General features: G+C 34.9%; 2 protein-coding genes across 6 annotated transcripts in view; both read right to left on the minus strand.

Annotated features, from left to right (window-relative positions):
- Positions 1-5,518, minus strand: part of LOC129954221 (arylalkylamine N-acetyltransferase 1) — a 76,970-nt gene extending 71,452 nt beyond the window's left edge. Inside the window, exon 1 of the mRNA XM_056067980.1 lies at positions 5,499-5,518. The gene's annotated coding sequence lies outside the window, so the exon portion shown is untranslated. The remainder of the gene's footprint in view (positions 1-5,498) is intronic.
- An 8,802-nt stretch (positions 5,519-14,320) lies between these two features.
- The window catches only part of LOC129938428 (phosphorylase b kinase gamma catalytic chain, skeletal muscle/heart isoform), an 81,999-nt gene continuing 76,352 nt past the window's right edge, over positions 14,321-19,967 (minus strand). For all 5 annotated transcript variants that reach the window (XM_056045982.1, XM_056045981.1, XM_056045984.1 and 2 more), the window contains one exon: positions 14,321-15,055. In XM_056045982.1, the coding sequence (XP_055901957.1) occupies positions 14,921-15,055 (135 nt within the window). In that variant the 3' untranslated portion in view covers positions 14,321-14,920. The remainder of the gene's footprint in view (positions 15,056-19,967) is intronic.

The following is a 19,967-nucleotide window of genomic DNA, read 5'->3' on the forward strand; positions in this document are numbered from 1 at the left end:
ATGATAGTCAACTATCACCTTAGCCGATTCCACCCCTGATATCCGTATTTTCTCAGATAGTCAGGCTGCTATCAAATCTCTGGAATCTGTCTCTACAAACTCTATAACAGTCCAAAACTGTTGATCAACTCTAATGGAGATGGCGCAGCAGTTTAATATTCACCTTTGCTGGGTGCCGGGCCATAGAGACATTCCAGGTAACTATGAGGCAGATGAACTCGGAACGGTACTGTGCAACCTATCCTACCACGTTTGGAACATACTGACATACCAATCTCTACTTGTAAACTGTTGATAATGCAATACACTGTGAGGAGGGCAGGCACCAGGTGGAACAACTTCAGCACGTGACAGGTCACAAAAAACATCTGGCCAACACTAGATTTAAAGTGATCAAGGTGCTTGCTGTCTCTAAACCGGACCCTGTTAAATAGGTTTAAAGCACGCCATGAGGCTAGGCGTATTCTCAAATGACTTTTGCTGTATGGACGAGGGAAAAGAGGAAACAGTTCTTCACCTTCTCTGTACATGCCCTGCTTTAGCTCAAAAACGCAAGAATTACTTAGGAGAATTCCTCACTTTTCGTAAGGGACTCAAACTGGTTCTATTGAGCTTGGGATGAGGCCTCAAGATATATATGTATCACAATGGGCCAATAAACTGGCCTTAGTGTGTCCGATCCCATCATGGACATCCACTATAACCTAACCTAACCTAGCTACAAAAAATGAAAAGGAGGCATACAAAATGCAAGTAAGTGCAAAACGGTCCAAATTTTGTTTTCAAATAAATAAACTTACCGGCTTTGCCAACGATAGATTCAAAAGATTTGCTCCATCAAACATTGGTTATTATTTGATCTGTAGGAAATTTAACGACAAGCTAACTATACAATGAAGATAGAAATTTACTATTACCAAACGTTCACCAACAGATGTTATAGTCTTTATTCAAGCTTTTGGGAAATATCGCACTGGTCGACAAAATATTTTTTTTTGTCCGGCATAAACAAAAGAAATGCTTTTATAAAGGTTTGAAATGTCACATGTGGTTTTAAAAATAGACTCTTTAAAAATGCTAAAGGCAACTAAAACCGTAAGTTAGGTAAAAATACAACATATCCCTTAACAATACATTTTATGATGATTCTAAATACAAATCTTTATCTTCTAGAAACAGTTAAAATCATTTTACTATCTCACTTATAGCCCTATTATAGCAATTAACTATTAACTACAAGATATTTGATAAATTAAAATATTTTTTTTTTATAATAAGCGCACACTCAAGGAAGAAGAGAGAGGGTTTAAAAGGTGATGTCGGTGCATATTGGTTTTGAATTCCTGAATATTGCAATGACTAGGAAAGACAGAGTAGTACCCGTGGCATGATGGTTAGTGCGTTGGACTGTCATGCAAGGGGTCTTGGGCTCAATCCCTGCCTGTGCCACCTTAATTTAAAAAAAAAAAAAAAATAATTTTCGCGGGTACTGCCTCTTGCGAGGAATTGACAAATCCTTCAAGAGTAATTCTTGTCACGAAAAAGTGCTTTCTCAAACTAGCCGTTCAGATTCGGCCTAAAATTGTAGGTCCCTTTCATTCCTGACAACAGTACTCGCACACAGGAATGGTTGAGAGTTGTAAGTCACTAGGCCCTGGTTCACAACGGACTGTTGCGCCACCCCATTTGATTTTTTTTTGATTTGAGGAAAGACAGAGTATGGTAAGGCATTGCACATTCGCGTAGGAGGCTAAAGAACGAATCTCTGTATTTGCCGGTACGGTCGAAGTTGGACTCGAGAGTATTTTGATGAGCATTCCCAGAAGCACGAGCATTACGGTTAAACTGTTTAAGCGGAGGAATGACAAACCGTTAAAATAACGGTAAAAGGAGGTGAAACAAGGAACCTTACGAAGGATGTGAGTCTGAAAACGAATATGAAAAGCTACGATTACTATCGTTAGCTAAACAATGTATTGGATTATTAGTTTCAGACACGAGATCATTAATAAAAATGAGAAAGAGTGTTGAAGATAGAACAGAACCCTGGGGCAAACCAGCATTTATTTTGTGGTTTTCAGACTTGAATTTGAATCCATCCAATACTAATTGTACAGAACGATTCGAAAGGTAATTTTATTACTAATCCAATGAAAGAGGGATCCATGAAAACCGAAAGCACCCATTTTTGATAAGAGAGCATGATGCCAAACCCTATCAAATGATTTTGAAATATCAAGTGTAATAATCTTACTTTCTCCAAAACGATGTAAAGATTTGCTCCACTGTTCGGTGAGATGAAACATGAGATCACCTGTGGACCTATTGCTACGGAAGCCGTATTGTCGGTCATTAAGAAGCTTTCGATCTTCGAGATATTTCTTAAGCTGATAATTAATCAGCATTTCCATGACCTTGGTAAGAAGGGACATAAGTTCAATCGGTCGATTAGTTAGAGGGTGAGGAAGATTCGCCTTTTTTGTGAATGGGCTGGACAACTGCAGTTTTCCATCCTCTCGGAACGAGACCTGAGGAGTAGGACAGATGAAAAAGGTACGCAGTGGTTTTGCCAGCGTTGAAGAACACCTCTTCACAACAATAGCGGAAATACCATCCGGACCAGCGTATTTATTTGTGTTTAGATCTCTAAGGACTCTTTGGCACGAGTGCGAAAAAAGATTGGTCCCATATAACCGTTAACTCGCTCAAGTACAGGTGGAGTCATAACACTCACTGGCAGCGTAGAAATGGCGGCGAACTGAATAGCAAAGAGATTAGCTTTCTCTAAAGAGTTAACAAAAGGAATGTCATTGACAACGAGCGTCGGAACCGAGGAAGAGAAATAATTCTTCATGTCTTTTACAAATGACCGAAAATTCTTACTGCCTTTGGGACATTGCAGTATTTTTTGCCGTAATTTTTGTTCATGTATAAATTTGGTCCGTCGAATATAGACGTTGTTGGCCTTAATGGCTTGCTTGAACTTTTTCTGGCTTTCCTCAGTAGGATTGGCTTTATAGCAATTTTAACTTACTTCATTGGCCCTAATAACCTCTTTACAGCTAGCGTCAAACCATTAGTTTTCTTTAGGTCTGATGCTTTTAAATCTGTTTGGGATAAAAGTTCTCATCCCCAGGAGAATCAAAATTGTGGTCATATCAGCGCTGGAGTCAACGTCACTATCGAGAAAGCATAGTGACCAGTTAAAGATCCTGAAGTAATTATTAAGACCGTCCCAGTTGACTTTCTCGTATTGCCAAACGGTTCTCTTAGGAGCACTTTCTTTAACTGGACAGTTTTGACACGAGAAATTTGCTGATATAACACAATGGTCAGATGTGCCTAGAGGAGATAGAACACTAACAGAGTACTTATCGAGGTCAGAAGTAAGAAACAAGTCAAAAGTGTTTTCGACTTTCCACGTCCGATATTCGGGTGGGCTCGTTGACCAGCTGAGTTAGGTGGTTCAACTCAGTGAAGATCTCAGCACACACTCCTTCATATGTTGTCTGCCTGAATGTTGAAGCCATGAAGATTTGTGTACATTGAAATCCCGTAATAATAATTTCAGTGCGAGGATAGGACGAAACAATTCTTTGGATGGAATCAGACAAAGCATCAAATTCACGAGAAGTTGATACTCTGTATAAATTAGGGCTTGGATAAAAGAAGTAGAGAATGTTTTAGTAGTACCCGTGGCATGATGGTTAGTGCGTTCCACTGTTATGCCAGCGGTCTTGGGTTCGATCCCTGCCTATGCCATCTTAGGGCTTTTCACGGGTACTGCCTCTTGCGAGGAATTGACAAATTCTCCAAGAGTAACTCTTGTCATGAAAAAGTGCTTTCTCAAATTATCCCTTGGGATTCGGCATATAAACTGTAGGTCCCCTCCATTCCTAACAATATTACTCGCACACAGGAATAGTTGAGAGTTGTAAGTCACTAGGCCCTAGTTCTCAACGGACTGTTGCGCCACCCAATTTATTTGAATTTGAGAATTTGAACCACATATAATTAAAAAAGGAATTGGTGCAAAGACTATATTGTGGTAAGAGCTGATAAGCAACATCATTCCTAATGTATATGGCGAGGCCATGGTGGGAAAAGAATAAAGGCACCAAGCTATGCCAATGCATACAAAATTCAGTAGGATCGGAATTTCCACCTACTTGGGTTTCACTTAGTGCCAAAACAGCTGGCCTGTATGAAACGGTATGGCGGTATGCCAACAAAAAATTTGCCCTTAGCCCACGAATATTACAATAGTCTAGTCATTGAAAAATAAAAAACAAATGTCTAAAACTAATACAGAAAAAATTGAAAATAAAATTTACTGAATTAAAACACAGAATAATTATCCATACCCTTCACTGCTAGTGTTATGCCTTAGCAGTGACGAGATTATTAATTCAAGTAATCTGCTGAAGCACAAACTTATTTTTGATGCATTGGTATTATGGTTATCAACTATCAACTTTGTTGATGAACTGCGAATCGTATCATTATTTTGAATGACTTTTCGACATACTTGGTGTTATGGATATCAAAAAATATATACATATCAATCACAAATTCTTGGTTGATACGTCTCAAATACTTTTTTAATTTAGAAAAATAAATATAAAAGGTTCGTTTTTTTCATTCTCTTCGACGGAATTGTTTTTCGAAGGTGGTTATGATGAAGTGAAGGCAAGTTAGCAACTCCAAATACGCAGAGCATTACGTGATTCTTCCAACCCAATTGATTTTGGATGGTCACATGTAATAAGATACTTTTCTCTAATTATTGCATCGGCTAATGAAACTTCGTTGCAGATTCATTCAAAACTTTCGGCTTTTGAAACAAGCCTTCCTGGAGGTGTTAAGTCAGTCTTTATTTGACTCTATCTGAAGTTTTAAGAAACCTTGAATGGAATTATTTTATGTTGATTAATAATTTGTTTTAGTGTTAATTTTTAATTCGAAACTCTGATGTGCTCAAGAACCGTTTCAGTACAAATGCTTCTGCATTTATTAAGGTTAATTTATGGCAGGTGGAGACTTACAATTAATTAGGATTTTTTTTTAAATAAGTAAGATACTGAAATTTTGTAAACGAAAATTTTAAAAATCATTCATTTATTAAAAAAAAAACTACTTCATTAATTTACATATCCTCAAAAAGCCTAACATAAAGTTGTTTCTATCTCAAATTCTAACGTAATAGGTTATTGGCGGCCCAGTGTTATTTATGGCTCTTATCTTGCAATGATGACACAATTTGTTTTATCAGTTTCGAGACATAAGCGAACTTAAATTTGGATGTCTCTAATAACTGCCGATATTCGTATTTAGAAAATGTGCATCTTTTCTTCTCATTATAATACTAAATTCTATGTAATTATGGTAACCACTGTAGGGCGACGAATGTGGTTATGCAGATAATATAACCGGTATAATAATTTGTACTGTGATTGGAATATGTTTCTAAACTAAAATAAAATAAAATGTGAACTTACCCATTTTCGTTTTGATATCTGAAATGAAAGATGAACATGAGTACCTTTATAATTTAAAATGAGTTAATGAAAGTAAATAAATAACCGTGTATGCATGTAGAAAAACAAAACGAGGCATTTTCCGAGATATTCAGACTGAAAATATCCTAAAACTTGTATAGATTCGAGTAGATGCATGACGAAAAAAACACTATTTTATAAAGATTTTTATTAAATTCTTTGTTCAAAATTTGTTTTTGCATTTTTTTTTTTATTGTAGATATGATATTAAAGAATCTAAAATCCAGGATTTCTATAATTCAACAATAATTTAAATCACTTCACAAAGTAATACGTATATGTATTTAATGTATGTATGTAAATATTTTGTTTGTTTATTGCTCATTGTTTAAGGATTGACTGTTCCTTTTCTTTACCAACAAAAAAAAACATTCAAAATCTATTAACAACAATATAAATAAGTATTTTTTTTTTGTTTAAATACATACATTCACTTAGTTTATTACATCATTAATATTTTTGTTGTTTTTTTATTTAACTCAGCTGTTTTGTACATACTGAACAACTTTGTGATATAAACATTTTGCTTTTCTTTCTAATTTTACAACAATTTAAAATAATTATTATTAAGGCTAGACTTATGAAATTATAAATAAAAACTAAAATTGTCAAATCAATAAAAATATTATTAAATAATAGTAACATGTGAGTACTAGAGTAGAAGTAGTGACAACAGTTATTTTGGTGCACTTTAATTTTGTTCGTTTTTAATGAATTTAATTTAGGTACTCCTATCGACTAAGGTTGTTTATGTAAAGTGCGTGAAGTTCTGTGCGTGGTGTATTCTCGAAAAGAGCAGCCCGATTCTGACCTTCACCCTTCTTGACCCAATGACCGTATACTCGGAAAGCGCATCCATCAATAACCTGTTGCGGAAAAAAAAATTTAAAAAAAAACACAAGGTTTAGAGTAGATACAATTTTGAAAATCACGATGATGGTCAACTTAATGTGTTTCTGGTGATTATTGAAATGAGAGTGATTAAAAAAATTACTTCCGACTTTAAATGATTTGATATTAATTGTTTATTTAAGGCATTAAATAATTATTTCTTAAAGGTATTTTTCATTACTGAAATGTATGCTTTTTATATTATAAAACTAGATCAGTTTGATGCCCTCTCAGCTTCCGCACTGATCACACTTTACAAGAGATTGTTTCTCCAATATTTATTTTGTACTCAATTATAATAACGTACATAGTTATTTAAAATTCTCAAGACAAGACTAATTGAGCTAAAAGGTATTTTCTTTTTGAATCACACCCTAAGCGGTAGATTTTTTACTAGCTCCGGGTTCCCGAATTAAGGATTTTCATAACATTTTGTATGGTATGTTTCTGTACCCCTTCCGCAGGCGTATGAGATTTAGACTTTATTGAGGGTACTATCGACAAGACTTTGTATCAACATTTAAAAAAAAATTACTCAAAGTGCCGACCATTTGGATATTAGACGAAATCTTAGGTTCTATCAAGATAATGGGCAGGATCAGGCGACATAAGGGACTTGAAAGTAAGGCAAGTTTTTGGTATCTGATTGGCTAGTTGCCAAAAAATTACCTTCCAATCAAGGGAACTCTAATGGAAAGTTGACTGGACAGCTTATATCAAAATGACAGTAAACCATGTTTTTTCATTCAACTGAAAGTTGAACATTTTCTCTATGATTTTTTTATTTTCTGACCAATTTTATTTAATGTTTTGTGAAAAAGGGTTCTTTGTCAAATTGGAAAAGGAATAAGTGATATATTCTTACAATGCAAAATACAAATGTTGATTGCATGCAGCTTGTCTGAGAAGTGTTTTGAAAACAATATTGTTTTTGGTATTTTAGTACGGTGAACTGAAGGTAGGAGTAAGTGAAGTAAAGTTCTGAGTTTGAAATTTATGACAACTTGAAAAAGTAACTAGCTGCCTTTTCAAAATCTGCGTTCAAAGAATGCAATTGAATGCAAATTAAGTCCCTTATGTTATCTGAACCTGCCCAATGATAATGAGAAAGCGAAAGACAGGAATACTGCAGACCTGGATCCTTTAGAACTTGGCACAGTTGAGATATTTCCAACATCCGTAAACACAAAGTATCCAATAAACGGACACTCAAGGGGTTATTAATACCCTTAACACGGTTAAAGTTTACACACAGTACGAGGTTTGGGGGAAAGAAGAACGGTTTTAAGAGGAGATACTGGTTTACAATGGGTTTAAAGTTCTGAATGATATGATATATAAATGAGATGGAAAAACAGAGTTGGGTAAATCATTCCCCATTCTCGATGTGCGGTTAAAAAACGAATCTCTATACTTGACAGTACGTCCAAAAATTGAGCTCAAAGGTAAACTGATGAGTATTTCTGGAAGTGCGAATTGTTTGAGAAAGAAATGCAACTGGTTAATTCGAGAGAACATTGTTTGTAAAAATATTGGTAATACAATAAAAGGCAAGAAATATTTCGACAGTGTTTGAGTAATGTACTAATTAGGTTATAATTCGATCGCCTTTCATTTTCAAAACTCTTTTCGGAATACTACTTTAAAGAGGTAATCTTGTTAAAGAATGGTGGTAAAATATGAGCCCTGAAGTAATGATAAAACTCGTTGATCAAATGCCAAAAAAGACTCTTAAAAAAGAAAATAAAGGGTGACTTTTTAGCTATTATCTTTTTGGCAACACTGGTTTAAACAGCTGACGCACGTTTCGTGTTTTGTTTCACTGTCAAACATCTTAAGTTTGGTCTACAATTTAACCATGAATCGTCTTACAAACGAACAACGCTTGTAAATTATTGAATTTTATTACCAAAATGCATGAAAGTTCGTCGCAATCAAATTGTGTTCAGCGACGAAGCTCATATTTGTAAATAAGCAGAATTCTCAATTTGGGAGTGAATATCAACCAGAAGAATTGTAAGAGCTAGCAATGCATCCAGAAAAATTCAAAGTTTGGTGCGGTTTATAGCTGGTGCTATCATTGGACCATGCTTCTTTAAAGATGATTGCGAACCGTAACGTCACTGTGAATGGTGAGGAGATTTGTTTGCCCAAAATGCAAGAGCTCGACTTGCATGACAAGTTGTTTCAACAAGACGGTGCCACATGCCACACAGCACGCTCAACAATGGACTGATTGATAGGCGAGTTCCGTGAACATTTTATTTTACGTTCGGGACCGGTCAATTAGCCACCTAGATCGTGCGATTTAACGCCTTTAAAATATTTTTAGTGGGTCTATGTTAAAGTTCATGTCTATAAAGACAAGCTTTAATTGACGCATTGGAAGACAACATTGAAGCATTTATTCGTGAGATATCGGCCGAAATGTTGGAAAGCGTATGCCAAAATTGGACTAAGCGTTTGCATTTTTCTTAATTTCTTTCCTATAGCTTTTATTACTTATTAACTGTTATCTATTTTTTTTGTATTAAATAAGCTGTGACCGTAAATTTATCAGTGTTTAAAGTTTTTGATTGTTACTGTCTTAAATACTTATTTATAAATAATTGTTAATTTTTGAAGTTAGTTTTTTCTTTCGGATAAAATTGCAATTTCATCAATAACATTTCAAAATTGAAGACAAATAGAAACTTTTACAATAAACTATACTCTTTTCACAAAAATATTCAATACAGTCAAGATAGGACGTTTGCCTCTCGCTCTGATTGCATTGGCTTGCATAAGCTTGTCGTGTTTTTGGAAGGCTTGCGGATTAACAAGTTTTAAACGATATTCATAAGCTGGTAAGAATAGATTATCATCCCAAGGAAAACCTGAGATGGTGGTAAGAATAGATTATCATCCAAAGGAAAACTTTAGATAATGTATAGGGATATAGTGAAATAGGGGGACCAGAATTCTTCGGAACAACGTTTGGTGAAACCAAGGGATGAGTTGGACTTGTTAATTATATGATCACAATGGGCTCAAAAACTTAACATCAGTGTCGTAAATAACTCATAGGTCGCGAATAGAACAGACAGAATAAATGTGCAGACTGTAAGTTCGGGAAGAAGGGTGTGATCGCTTACAGGTGAATGTTATGTATTGAATTTATCAACATTTAGATCTAGGAAATATTTTGGTGTAAGATATAAACAAATGGAGTAGAAATAATCTTAATGACAATATGTCATTAGCATCAATAGATATACATTGTTAAATTATCAATGACATAAATAACGTCGTTGATAATATTTAAGATAAATAGCAAAGAACCAAGGCGGCTTCCTTAAGGAACTCTTAAGTTTGCATAGATTGGAGGGAGATTAAGAACCTGACAACTATTCTATTATTATTTTTTTATATAATTAGCCAACAGTAATACCCTTTGGTTTAATAGAGTGCATTAGCATTAGTATTAGGAAAAGAGGTAAGGGTTAGATAGGAGGTGCCAGTGTACAATGAGTTTGAATTCCTGAACATTGAAAAAATTAAGCATGGCAAGGCATTCCACATTCGCGTAGAACGGCTAAAAAATGAATCTCTGTACTTCATAGTACGGCCGAAGTTGGGCTCAAGGGTAAACTCATGGGCATTCCTAAAAGCGCGGGACCTACGGTTAAATTGTTTAAGGGGAGGAATGCAACTGGCTATTTCACTAGAGCAAAGTCCGTTAAAATAACGTTAAAAAAGAGTAGGACAAGAAACTTAACGACGATGTTCAAGTGACGTAATCGTGTTGATGATATTAATGTCACCAATCATTTTAAAAGCTCTTCTTTGAATACTGTCCAAGAGGCTGAGTTTTTTTGTTTTACTGGAGGACCAGCCCAGAGATGAGAGTTATATTGAAGTTTCGGAAGTATATAGGTTTTGTAGATTGTAGCCAGATCAGACGAGGAGAAAAACATCTTGCGACTTTTTGGCAACATCGCGTATTTGATCGCTGATGCACATTCCGAGGATGTCAAGATTTTCCGTTTCGTTGATGCAAGTGCCACTCATAGATAGTGGCAAAGAGGGTTTATCTCGCTTTAACATTACAAGACAGCATTGGTTTTTTGAAGCATTATATTCAATGCAGTTTTTTATTCCCCATTATACAATGCTGTGTCTATCGGAATTTAATAAGCTTATCATATTCTGTCGTTGCAGTTCCACATCCGAAGAAGAGGGACGTGAATCTGAAAACGAATATGAGTAGCTAAAAATACGTCAGCAAAACAATATATTGTATTCGAAGTTGCAGACAAGAGATCATTAATAAAAATGAGAAAGAGTGTTGGAGATAGAACAGAGCCTTGGCACACACCAGCATTTATTTTGTGGTTTTCAGACTTGAATCCATCCAATACAACTTGTATAGAACGAATCGAAAGGTAATTTAATTTCGAATCCAATGAAGGAGGGATTCATGAAAACCGAAAGCACACATTTTTGATAAGAGAGCCTGACGCCAAACCCTATCAAATGCTTTTGAAATATCAAGTGCAATAATCTTACTTTCTCCAAAACGATGTAAAGATTTGCTCCACTGTTCGGTGAGATGAAACATGAGATCACCTGTGAACCTATTGCTACTGAAGCCGGATTGTCATTAAGAAGCTTTCGATATTCAAGATATTTCTTGATCAGAGTTTCCACGACCTTGAAAAGAAGAGAAGGGTAAGGAAGCTTCGACTTTTTTGGGAATAGGCTGGACAAATGCGGTTTTCCATCCTCTCGGAACGAGACCTGAGGAGTAGGACAGATGGAAAAGCTTAAGCAATGGTTTTGCCAGCGTTGAAAAACACCTTTTCAGAACAATAGCAATTTGTGTATGTTAAGATCTTTTCGGACTCTCGCCACAATACCAATAAAAAGATAGAATCACTAACGCGCTTGATGACAGGCAGAGTCATAACACTCACTGGCAGCGTTGAATTTGCGGCGAACTGCCTAGCAATGATATTAGCTTTCTCTAAAGAGCTAACAAATGGAGTGTCATTGACAATGAGCGTAGGGACCGAGAAAGAATTCCTCATATGCATTTTTTTTCAAATGACCAACAATTTTTACTGTCTTTGCCTTGCTGTATTTTTTGCCGTAATTTTTGGTCATGTACAAATTTGGCCCGTCGAATATGGTCGTTGCAGGCCTTCATAGCTTGCTCGAACTTATTCCGGTTTTCCTCAGTTGGATTGGTTTTAAAACAACGGAAACTTACCTTATTGGCCCTAATAACCCCTTTACAGCTGCGTTTTCCTATTCGGAATAAACGTTCTCATTCCCAGGAGAATCAAAATTGTGGTCATATCAGCGCTGGCATCAACGTCACTATGGAGGAAGCAAAGAAACCAGTTAAAGATAACGAAGTAATTATAGAGACCGTCCCAGTTGACTTTCGCGTATTGCCAAACGGTTCTCTTAGGAGCTCTTTCTTTAATTGGACAGTTTTGACACGAGAAATTTGCTGATATAACACAATGGTCAGATGTGCCTAGAGGAGATAGAACACTAACAGAGTACTTATCGAGGTCAGAAGTAAGAAACAAGTCAAAAGTGTTTTCGACTTTCCACGTCCGATATTCGGGTGGGCTCGTTGACCAGCTGAGTTAGGTGGTTCAACTCAGTGAAGATCTCAGCACACACTCCTTCATATGTTGTCTGCCTGAATGTTGAAGCCATGAAGATTTGTGTACATTGAAATCCCGTAATAATAATTTCAGTGCGAGGATAGGACGAAACAATTCTTTGGATGGAATCAGACAAAGCATCAAATTCACGAGAAGTTGATACTCTGTATAAATTAGGGCTTGGATAAAAGAAGTAGAGAATGTTTTAGTAGTACCCGTGGCATGATGGTTAGTGCGTTCCACTGTTATGCCAGCGGTCTTGGGTTCGATCCCTGCCTATGCCATCTTAGGGCTTTTCACGGGTACTGCCTCTTGCGAGGAATTGACAAATTCTCCAAGAGTAACTCTTGTCATGAAAAAGTGCTTTCTCAAATTATCCCTTGGGATTCGGCATATAAACTGTAGGTCCCCTCCATTCCTAACAATATTACTCGCACACAGGAATAGTTGAGAGTTGTAAGTCACTAGGCCCTAGTTCTCAACGGACTGTTGCGCCACCCAATTTATTTGAATTTGAGAATTTGAACCACATATAATTAAAAAAGGAATTGGTGCAAAGACTATATTGTGGTAAGAGCTGATAAGCAACATCATTCCTAATGTATATGGCGAGGCCATGGTGGGAAAAGAATAAAGGCACCAAGCTATGCCAATGCATACAAAATTCAGTAGGATCGGAATTTCCACCTACTTGGGTTTCACTTAGTGCCAAAACAGCTGGCCTGTATGAAACGGTATGGCGGTATGCCAACAAAAAATTTGCCCTTAGCCCACGAATATTACAATAGTCTAGTCATTGAAAAATAAAAAACAAATGTCTAAAACTAATACAGAAAAAATTGAAAATAAAATTTACTGAATTAAAACACAGAATAATTATCCATACCCTTCACTGCTAGTGTTATGCCTTAGCAGTGACGAGATTATTAATTCAAGTAATCTGCTAAAGCACAAACTTATTTTTGATGCATTGGTATTATGGTTATCAACTATCAACTTTGTTGATGAACTGCGAATCGTATCATTATTTTGAATGACTTTTCGACATACTTGGTGTTATGGATATCAAAAAATATATACATATCAATCACAAATTCTTGGTTGATACGTCTCAAATACTTTTTTAATTTAGAAAAATAAATATAAAAGGTTCGTTTTTTTCATTCTCTTCGACGGAATTGTTTTTCGAAGGTGGTTATGATGAAGTGAAGGCAAGTTAGCAACTCCAAATACGCAGAGCATTACGTGATTCTTCCAACCCAATTGATTTTGGATGGTCACATGTAATAAGATACTTTTCTCTAATTATTGCATCGGCTAATGAAACTTCGTTGCAGATTCATTCAAAACTTTCGGCTTTTGAAACAAGCCTTCCTGGAGGTGTTAAGTCAGTCTTTATTTGACTCTATCTGAAGTTTTAAGAAACCTTGAATGGAATTATTTTATGTTGATTAATAATTTGTTTTAGTGTTAATTTTTAATTCGAAACTCTGATGTGCTCAAGAACCGTTTCAGTACAAATGCTTCTGCATTTATTAAGGTTAATTTATGGCAGGTGGAGACTTACAATTAATTAGGATTTTTTTTTAAATAAGTAAGATACTGAAATTTTGTAAACGAAAATTTTAAAAATCATTCATTTATTAAAAAAAAAACTACTTCATTAATTTACATATCCTCAAAAAGCCTAACATAAAGTTGTTTCTATCTCAAATTCTAACGTAATAGGTTATTGGCGGCCCAGTGTTATTTATGGCTCTTATCTTGCAATGATGACACAATTTGTTTTATCAGTTTCGAGACATAAGCGAACTTAAATTTGGATGTCTCTAATAACTGCCGATATTCGTATTTAGAAAATGTGCATCTTTTCTTCTCATTATAATACTAAATTCTATGTAATTATGGTAACCACTGTAGGGCGACGAATGTGGTTATGCAGATAATATAACCGGTATAATAATTTGTACTGTGATTGGAATATGTTTCTAAACTAAAATAAAATAAAATGTGAACTTACCCATTTTCGTTTTGATATCTGAAATGAAAGATGAACATGAGTACCTTTATAATTTAAAATGAGTTAATGAAAGTAAATAAATAACCGTGTATGCATGTAGAAAAACAAAACGAGGCATTTTCCGAGATATTCAGACTGAAAATATCCTAAAACTTGTATAGATTCGAGTAGATGCATGACGAAAAAAACACTATTTTATAAAGATTTTTATTAAATTCTTTGTTCAAAATTTGTTTTTGCATTTTTTTTTTTATTGTAGATATGATATTAAAGAATCTAAAATCCAGGATTTCTATAATTCAACAATAATTTAAATCACTTCACAAAGTAATACGTATATGTATTTAATGTATGTATGTAAATATTTTGTTTGTTTATTGCTCATTGTTTAAGGATTGACTGTTCCTTTTCTTTACCAACAAAAAAAAACATTCAAAATCTATTAACAACAATATAAATAAGTATTTTTTTTTTGTTTAAATACATACATTCACTTAGTTTATTACATCATTAATATTTTTGTTGTTTTTTTATTTAACTCAGCTGTTTTGTACATACTGAACAACTTTGTGATATAAACATTTTGCTTTTCTTTCTAATTTTACAACAATTTAAAATAATTATTATTAAGGCTAGACTTATGAAATTATAAATAAAAACTAAAATTGTCAAATCAATAAAAATATTATTAAATAATAGTAACATGTGAGTACTAGAGTAGAAGTAGTGACAACAGTTATTTTGGTGCACTTTAATTTTGTTCGTTTTTAATGAATTTAATTTAGGTACTCCTATCGACTAAGGTTGTTTATGTAAAGTGCGTGAAGTTCTGTGCGTGGTGTATTCTCGAAAAGAGCAGCCCGATTCTGACCTTCACCCTTCTTGACCCAATGACCGTATACTCGGAAAGCGCATCCATCAATAACCTGTTGCGGAAAAAAAAATTTAAAAAAAAACACAAGGTTTAGAGTAGATACAATTTTGAAAATCACGATGATGGTCAACTTAATGTGTTTCTGGTGATTATTGAAATGAGAGTGATTAAAAAAATTACTTCCGACTTTAAATGATTTGATATTAATTGTTTATTTAAGGCATTAAATAATTATTTCTTAAAGGTATTTTTCATTACTGAAATGTATGCTTTTTATATTATAAAACTAGATCAGTTTGATGCCCTCTCAGCTTCCGCACTGATCACACTTTACAAGAGATTGTTTCTCCAATATTTATTTTGTACTCAATTATAATAACGTACATAGTTATTTAAAATTCTCAAGACAAGACTAATTGAGCTAAAAGGTATTTTCTTTTTGAATCACACCCTAAGCGGTAGATTTTTTACTAGCTCCGGGTTCCCGAATTAAGGATTTTCATAACATTTTGTATGGTATGTTTCTGTACCCCTTCCGCAGGCGTATGAGATTTAGACTTTGTATCAACATTTAAAAAAAATTACTCAATTCTGGTATCTGATTGGCTAGTTGCCAAAAAATTACCTTCCAATCAAGGGAACTTTAATGGAAAGTTGACTGGACAGCTTATATCAAAATGACAGTAAACCATGTTTTTTCATTCAACTGAACTTTTTCTCTATGATTTATTTATTTTCTGACCAATTTTATTTAAGTTTTGTGAAAAAGGGTTCCTTGTCAAATTGGAAAAGAAATAAGTGATATATTCTTATTATGCAAAATACAAATGTTGATTGACATGCAGCTTGTCTGAGAAGTGTTTTGTAGACAATATTGTTTTTGGTATTTTAGTACGGTGAACTGAAGGTAGGAGTTAGTGAAGTAAAGTTCTTAATTTGAAATTTATGACACTTGAAAAAGTAACTAGCTGCCTTTTCAAAATCTGCGTTCAAAGAATGCAATTGAATGCAAATTAAGTCCCTTATGTTATCTGAACCTGCCCAATGATAATGAGAAAGCGAAAGACAGGAATACTGCAGACCTGGATCCTTTAGAACTTGGCACAGTTGAGATATTTCCAACATCCGTAAACACAAAGTATCCAACAAAGACAATCTTAAAAAGGCACTTCTTTTTATAATAAACGGACACTCAAGGGGTTATTAATACCCTTAACACGGTTAAAGTTTACACACAGTACGAGGTTTGGGGGAAAGAAGAACGGTTTTAAGAGGAGATACTGGTTTACAATGGGTTTAAAGTTCTGAATGATATGATATATAAATGAGATGGAAAAACAGAGTTGGGTAAATCATTCCCCATTCTCGATGTGCGGTTAAAAAACGAATCTCTATACTTGACAGTACGTCCAAAAATTGAGCTCAAAGGTAAACTGATGAGTATTTCTGGAAGTGCGAATTGTTTGAGAAAGAAATGCAACTGGTTAATTCGAGAGAACATTGTTTGTAAAAATATTGGTAATACAATAAAAGGCAAGAAATATTTCGACAGTGTTTGAGTAATGTACTAATTAGGTTATAATTCGATCGCCTTTCATTTTCAAAACTCTTTTCGGAATACTACTTTAAAGAGGTAATCTTGTTAAAGAATGGTGGTAAAATATGAGCCCTGAAGTAATGATAAAACTCGTTGATCAAATGCCAAAAAAGACTCTTAAAAAAGAAAATAAAGGGTGACTTTTTAGCTATTATCTTTTTGGCAACACTGGTTTAAACAGCTGACGCACGTTTCGTGTTTTGTTTCACTGTCAAACATCTTAAGTTTGGTCTACAATTTAACCATGAATCGTCTTACAAACGAACAACGCTTGTAAATTATTGAATTTTATTACCAAAATGCGTGAAAGTTCGTCGCAATCAAATTGTGTTCAGCGACGAAGCTCATATTTGTAAATAAGCAGAATTCTCAATTTGGGAGTGAATATCAACCAGAAGAATTGTAAGAGCTAGCAATGCATCCAGAAAAATTCAAAGTTTGGTGCGGTTTATAGCTGGTGCTATCATTGGACCATGCTTCTTTAAAGATGATTGCGAACCGTAACGTCACTGTGAATGGTGAGGAGATTTGTTTGCCCAAAATGCAAGAGCTCGACTTGCATGACAAGTTGTTTCAACAAGACGGTGCCACATGCCACACAGCACGCTCAACAATGGACTGATTGATAGGCGAGTTCCGTGAACATTTTATTTTACGTTCGGGACCGGTCAATTAGCCACCTAGATCGTGCGATTTAACGCCTTTAAAATATTTTTAGTGGGTCTATGTTAAAGTTCATGTCTATAAAGACAAGCTTTAATTGACGCATTGGAAGACAACATTGAAGCATTTATTCGTGAGATATCGGCCGAAATGTTGGAAAGCGTATGCCAAAATTGGACTAAGCGTTTGCATTTTTCTTAATTTCTTTCCTATAGCTTTTATTACTTATTAACTGTTATCTATTTTTTTTGTATTAAATAAGCTGTGACCGTAAATTTATCAGTGTTTAAAGTTTTTGATTGTTACTGTCTTAAATACTTATTTATAAATAATTGTTAATTTTTGAAGTTAGTTTTTTCTTTCGGATAAAATTGCAATTTCATCAATAACATTTCAAAATTGAAGACAAATAGAAACTTTTACAATAAACTATACTCTTTTCACAAAAATATTCAATACAGTCAAGATAGGACGTTTGCCTCTCGCTCTGATTGCATTGGCTTGCATAAGCTTGTCGTGTTTTTGGAAGGCTTGCGGATTAACAAGTTTTAAACGATATTCATAAGCTGGTAAGAATAGATTATCATCCCAAGGAAAACCTGAGATGGTGGTAAGAATAGATTATCATCCAAAGGAAAACTTTAGATAATGTATAGGGATATAGTGAAATAGGGGGACCAGAATTCTTCGGAACAACGTTTGGTGAAACCAAGGGATGAGTTGGACTTGTTAATTATATGATCACAATGGGCTCAAAAACTTAACATCAGTGTCGTAAATAACTCATAGGTCGCGAATAGAACAGACAGAATAAATGTGCAGACTGTAAGTTCGGGAAGAAGGGTGTGATCGCTTACAGGTGAATGTTATGTATTGAATTTATCAACATTTAGATCTAGGAAATATTTTGGTGTAAGATATAAACAAATGGAGTAGAAATAATCTTAATGACAATATGTCATTAGCATCAATAGATATACATTGTTAAATTATCAATGACATAAATAACGTCGTTGATAATATTTAAGATAAATAGCAAAGAACCAAGGCGGCTTCCTTAAGGAACTCTTAAGTTTGCATAGATTGGAGGGAGATTAAGAACCTGACAACTATTCTATTATTATTTTTTTATATAATTAGCCAACAGTAATACCCTTTGGTTTAATAGAGTGCATTAGCATTAGTATTAGGAAAAGAGGTAAGGGTTAGATAGGAGGTGCCAGTGTACAATGAGTTTGAATTCCTGAACATTGAAAAAATTAAGCATGGCAAGGCATTCCACATTCGCGTAGAACGGCTAAAAAATGAATCTCTGTACTTCATAGTACGGCCGAAGTTGGGCTCAAGGGTAAACTCATGGGCATTCCTAAAAGCGCGGGACCTACGGTTAAATTGTTTAAGGGGAGGAATGCAACTGGCTATTTCACTAGAGCAAAGTCCGTTAAAATAACGTTAAAAAAGAGTAGGACAAGAAACTTAACGACGATGTTCAAGTGACGTAATCGTGTTGATGATATTAATGTCACCAATCATTTTAAAAGCTCTTCTTTGAATACTGTCCAAGAGGCTGAGTTTTTTTGTTTTACTGGAGGACCAGCCCAGAGATGAGAGTTATATTGAAGTTTCGGAAGTATATAGGTTTTGTAGATTGTAGCCAGATCAGACGAGGAGAAAAACATCTTGCGACTTTTTGGCAACATCGCGTATTTGATCGCTGATGCACATTCCGAGGATGTCAAGATTTTCCGTTTCGTTGATGCAAGTGCCACTCATAGATAGTGGCAAAGAGGGTTTATCTCGCTTTAACATTACAAGACAGCATTGGTTTTTTGAAGCATTATATTCAATGCAGTTTTTTATTCCCCATTATACAATGCTGTGTCTATCGGAATTTAATAAGCTTATCATATTCTGTCGTTGCAGTTCCACATCCGAAGAAGAGGGACGTGAATCTGAAAACGAATATGAGTAGCTAAAAATACGTCAGCAAAACAATATATTGTATTCGAAGTTGCAGACAAGAGATCATTAATAAAAATGAGAAAGAGTGTTGGAGATAGAACAGAGCCTTGGCACACACCAGCATTTATTTTGTGGTTTTCAGACTTGAATCCATCCAATACAACTTGTATAGAACGAATCGAAAGGTAATTTAATTTCGAATCCAATGAAGGAGGGATTCATGAAAACCGAAAGCACACATTTTTGATAAGAGAGCCTGACGCCAAACCCTATCAAATGCTTTTGAAATATCAAGTGCAATAATCTTACTTTCTCCAAAACGATGTAAAGATTTGCTCCACTGTTCGGTGAGATGAAACATGAGATCACCTGTGAACCTATTGCTACTGAAGCCGGATTGTCATTAAGAAGCTTTCGATATTCAAGATATTTCTTGAGCTGATAATTAATCAGAGTTTCCACGACCTTGAAAAGAAGAGAAGGGTAAGGAAGCTTCGACTTTTTTGGGAATAGGCTGGACAAATGCGGTTTTCCATCCTCTCGGAACGAGACCTGAGGAGTAGGACAGATGGAAAAGCTTAAGCAATGGTTTTGCCAGCGTTGAAAAACACCTTTTCAGAACAATAGCAATTTGTGTATGTTAAGATCTTTTCGGACTCTCGCCACAATACCAATAAAAAGATAGAATCACTAACGCGCTTGATGACAGGCAGAGTCATAACACTCACTGGCAGCGTTGAAT

The sequence above is a fragment of the Eupeodes corollae genome, chromosome 1 (genome assembly GCF_945859685.1).
Source record: "Eupeodes corollae chromosome 1, idEupCoro1.1, whole genome shotgun sequence".
Taxonomy (NCBI): Eukaryota; Metazoa; Arthropoda; class Insecta; order Diptera; family Syrphidae; genus Eupeodes; species Eupeodes corollae.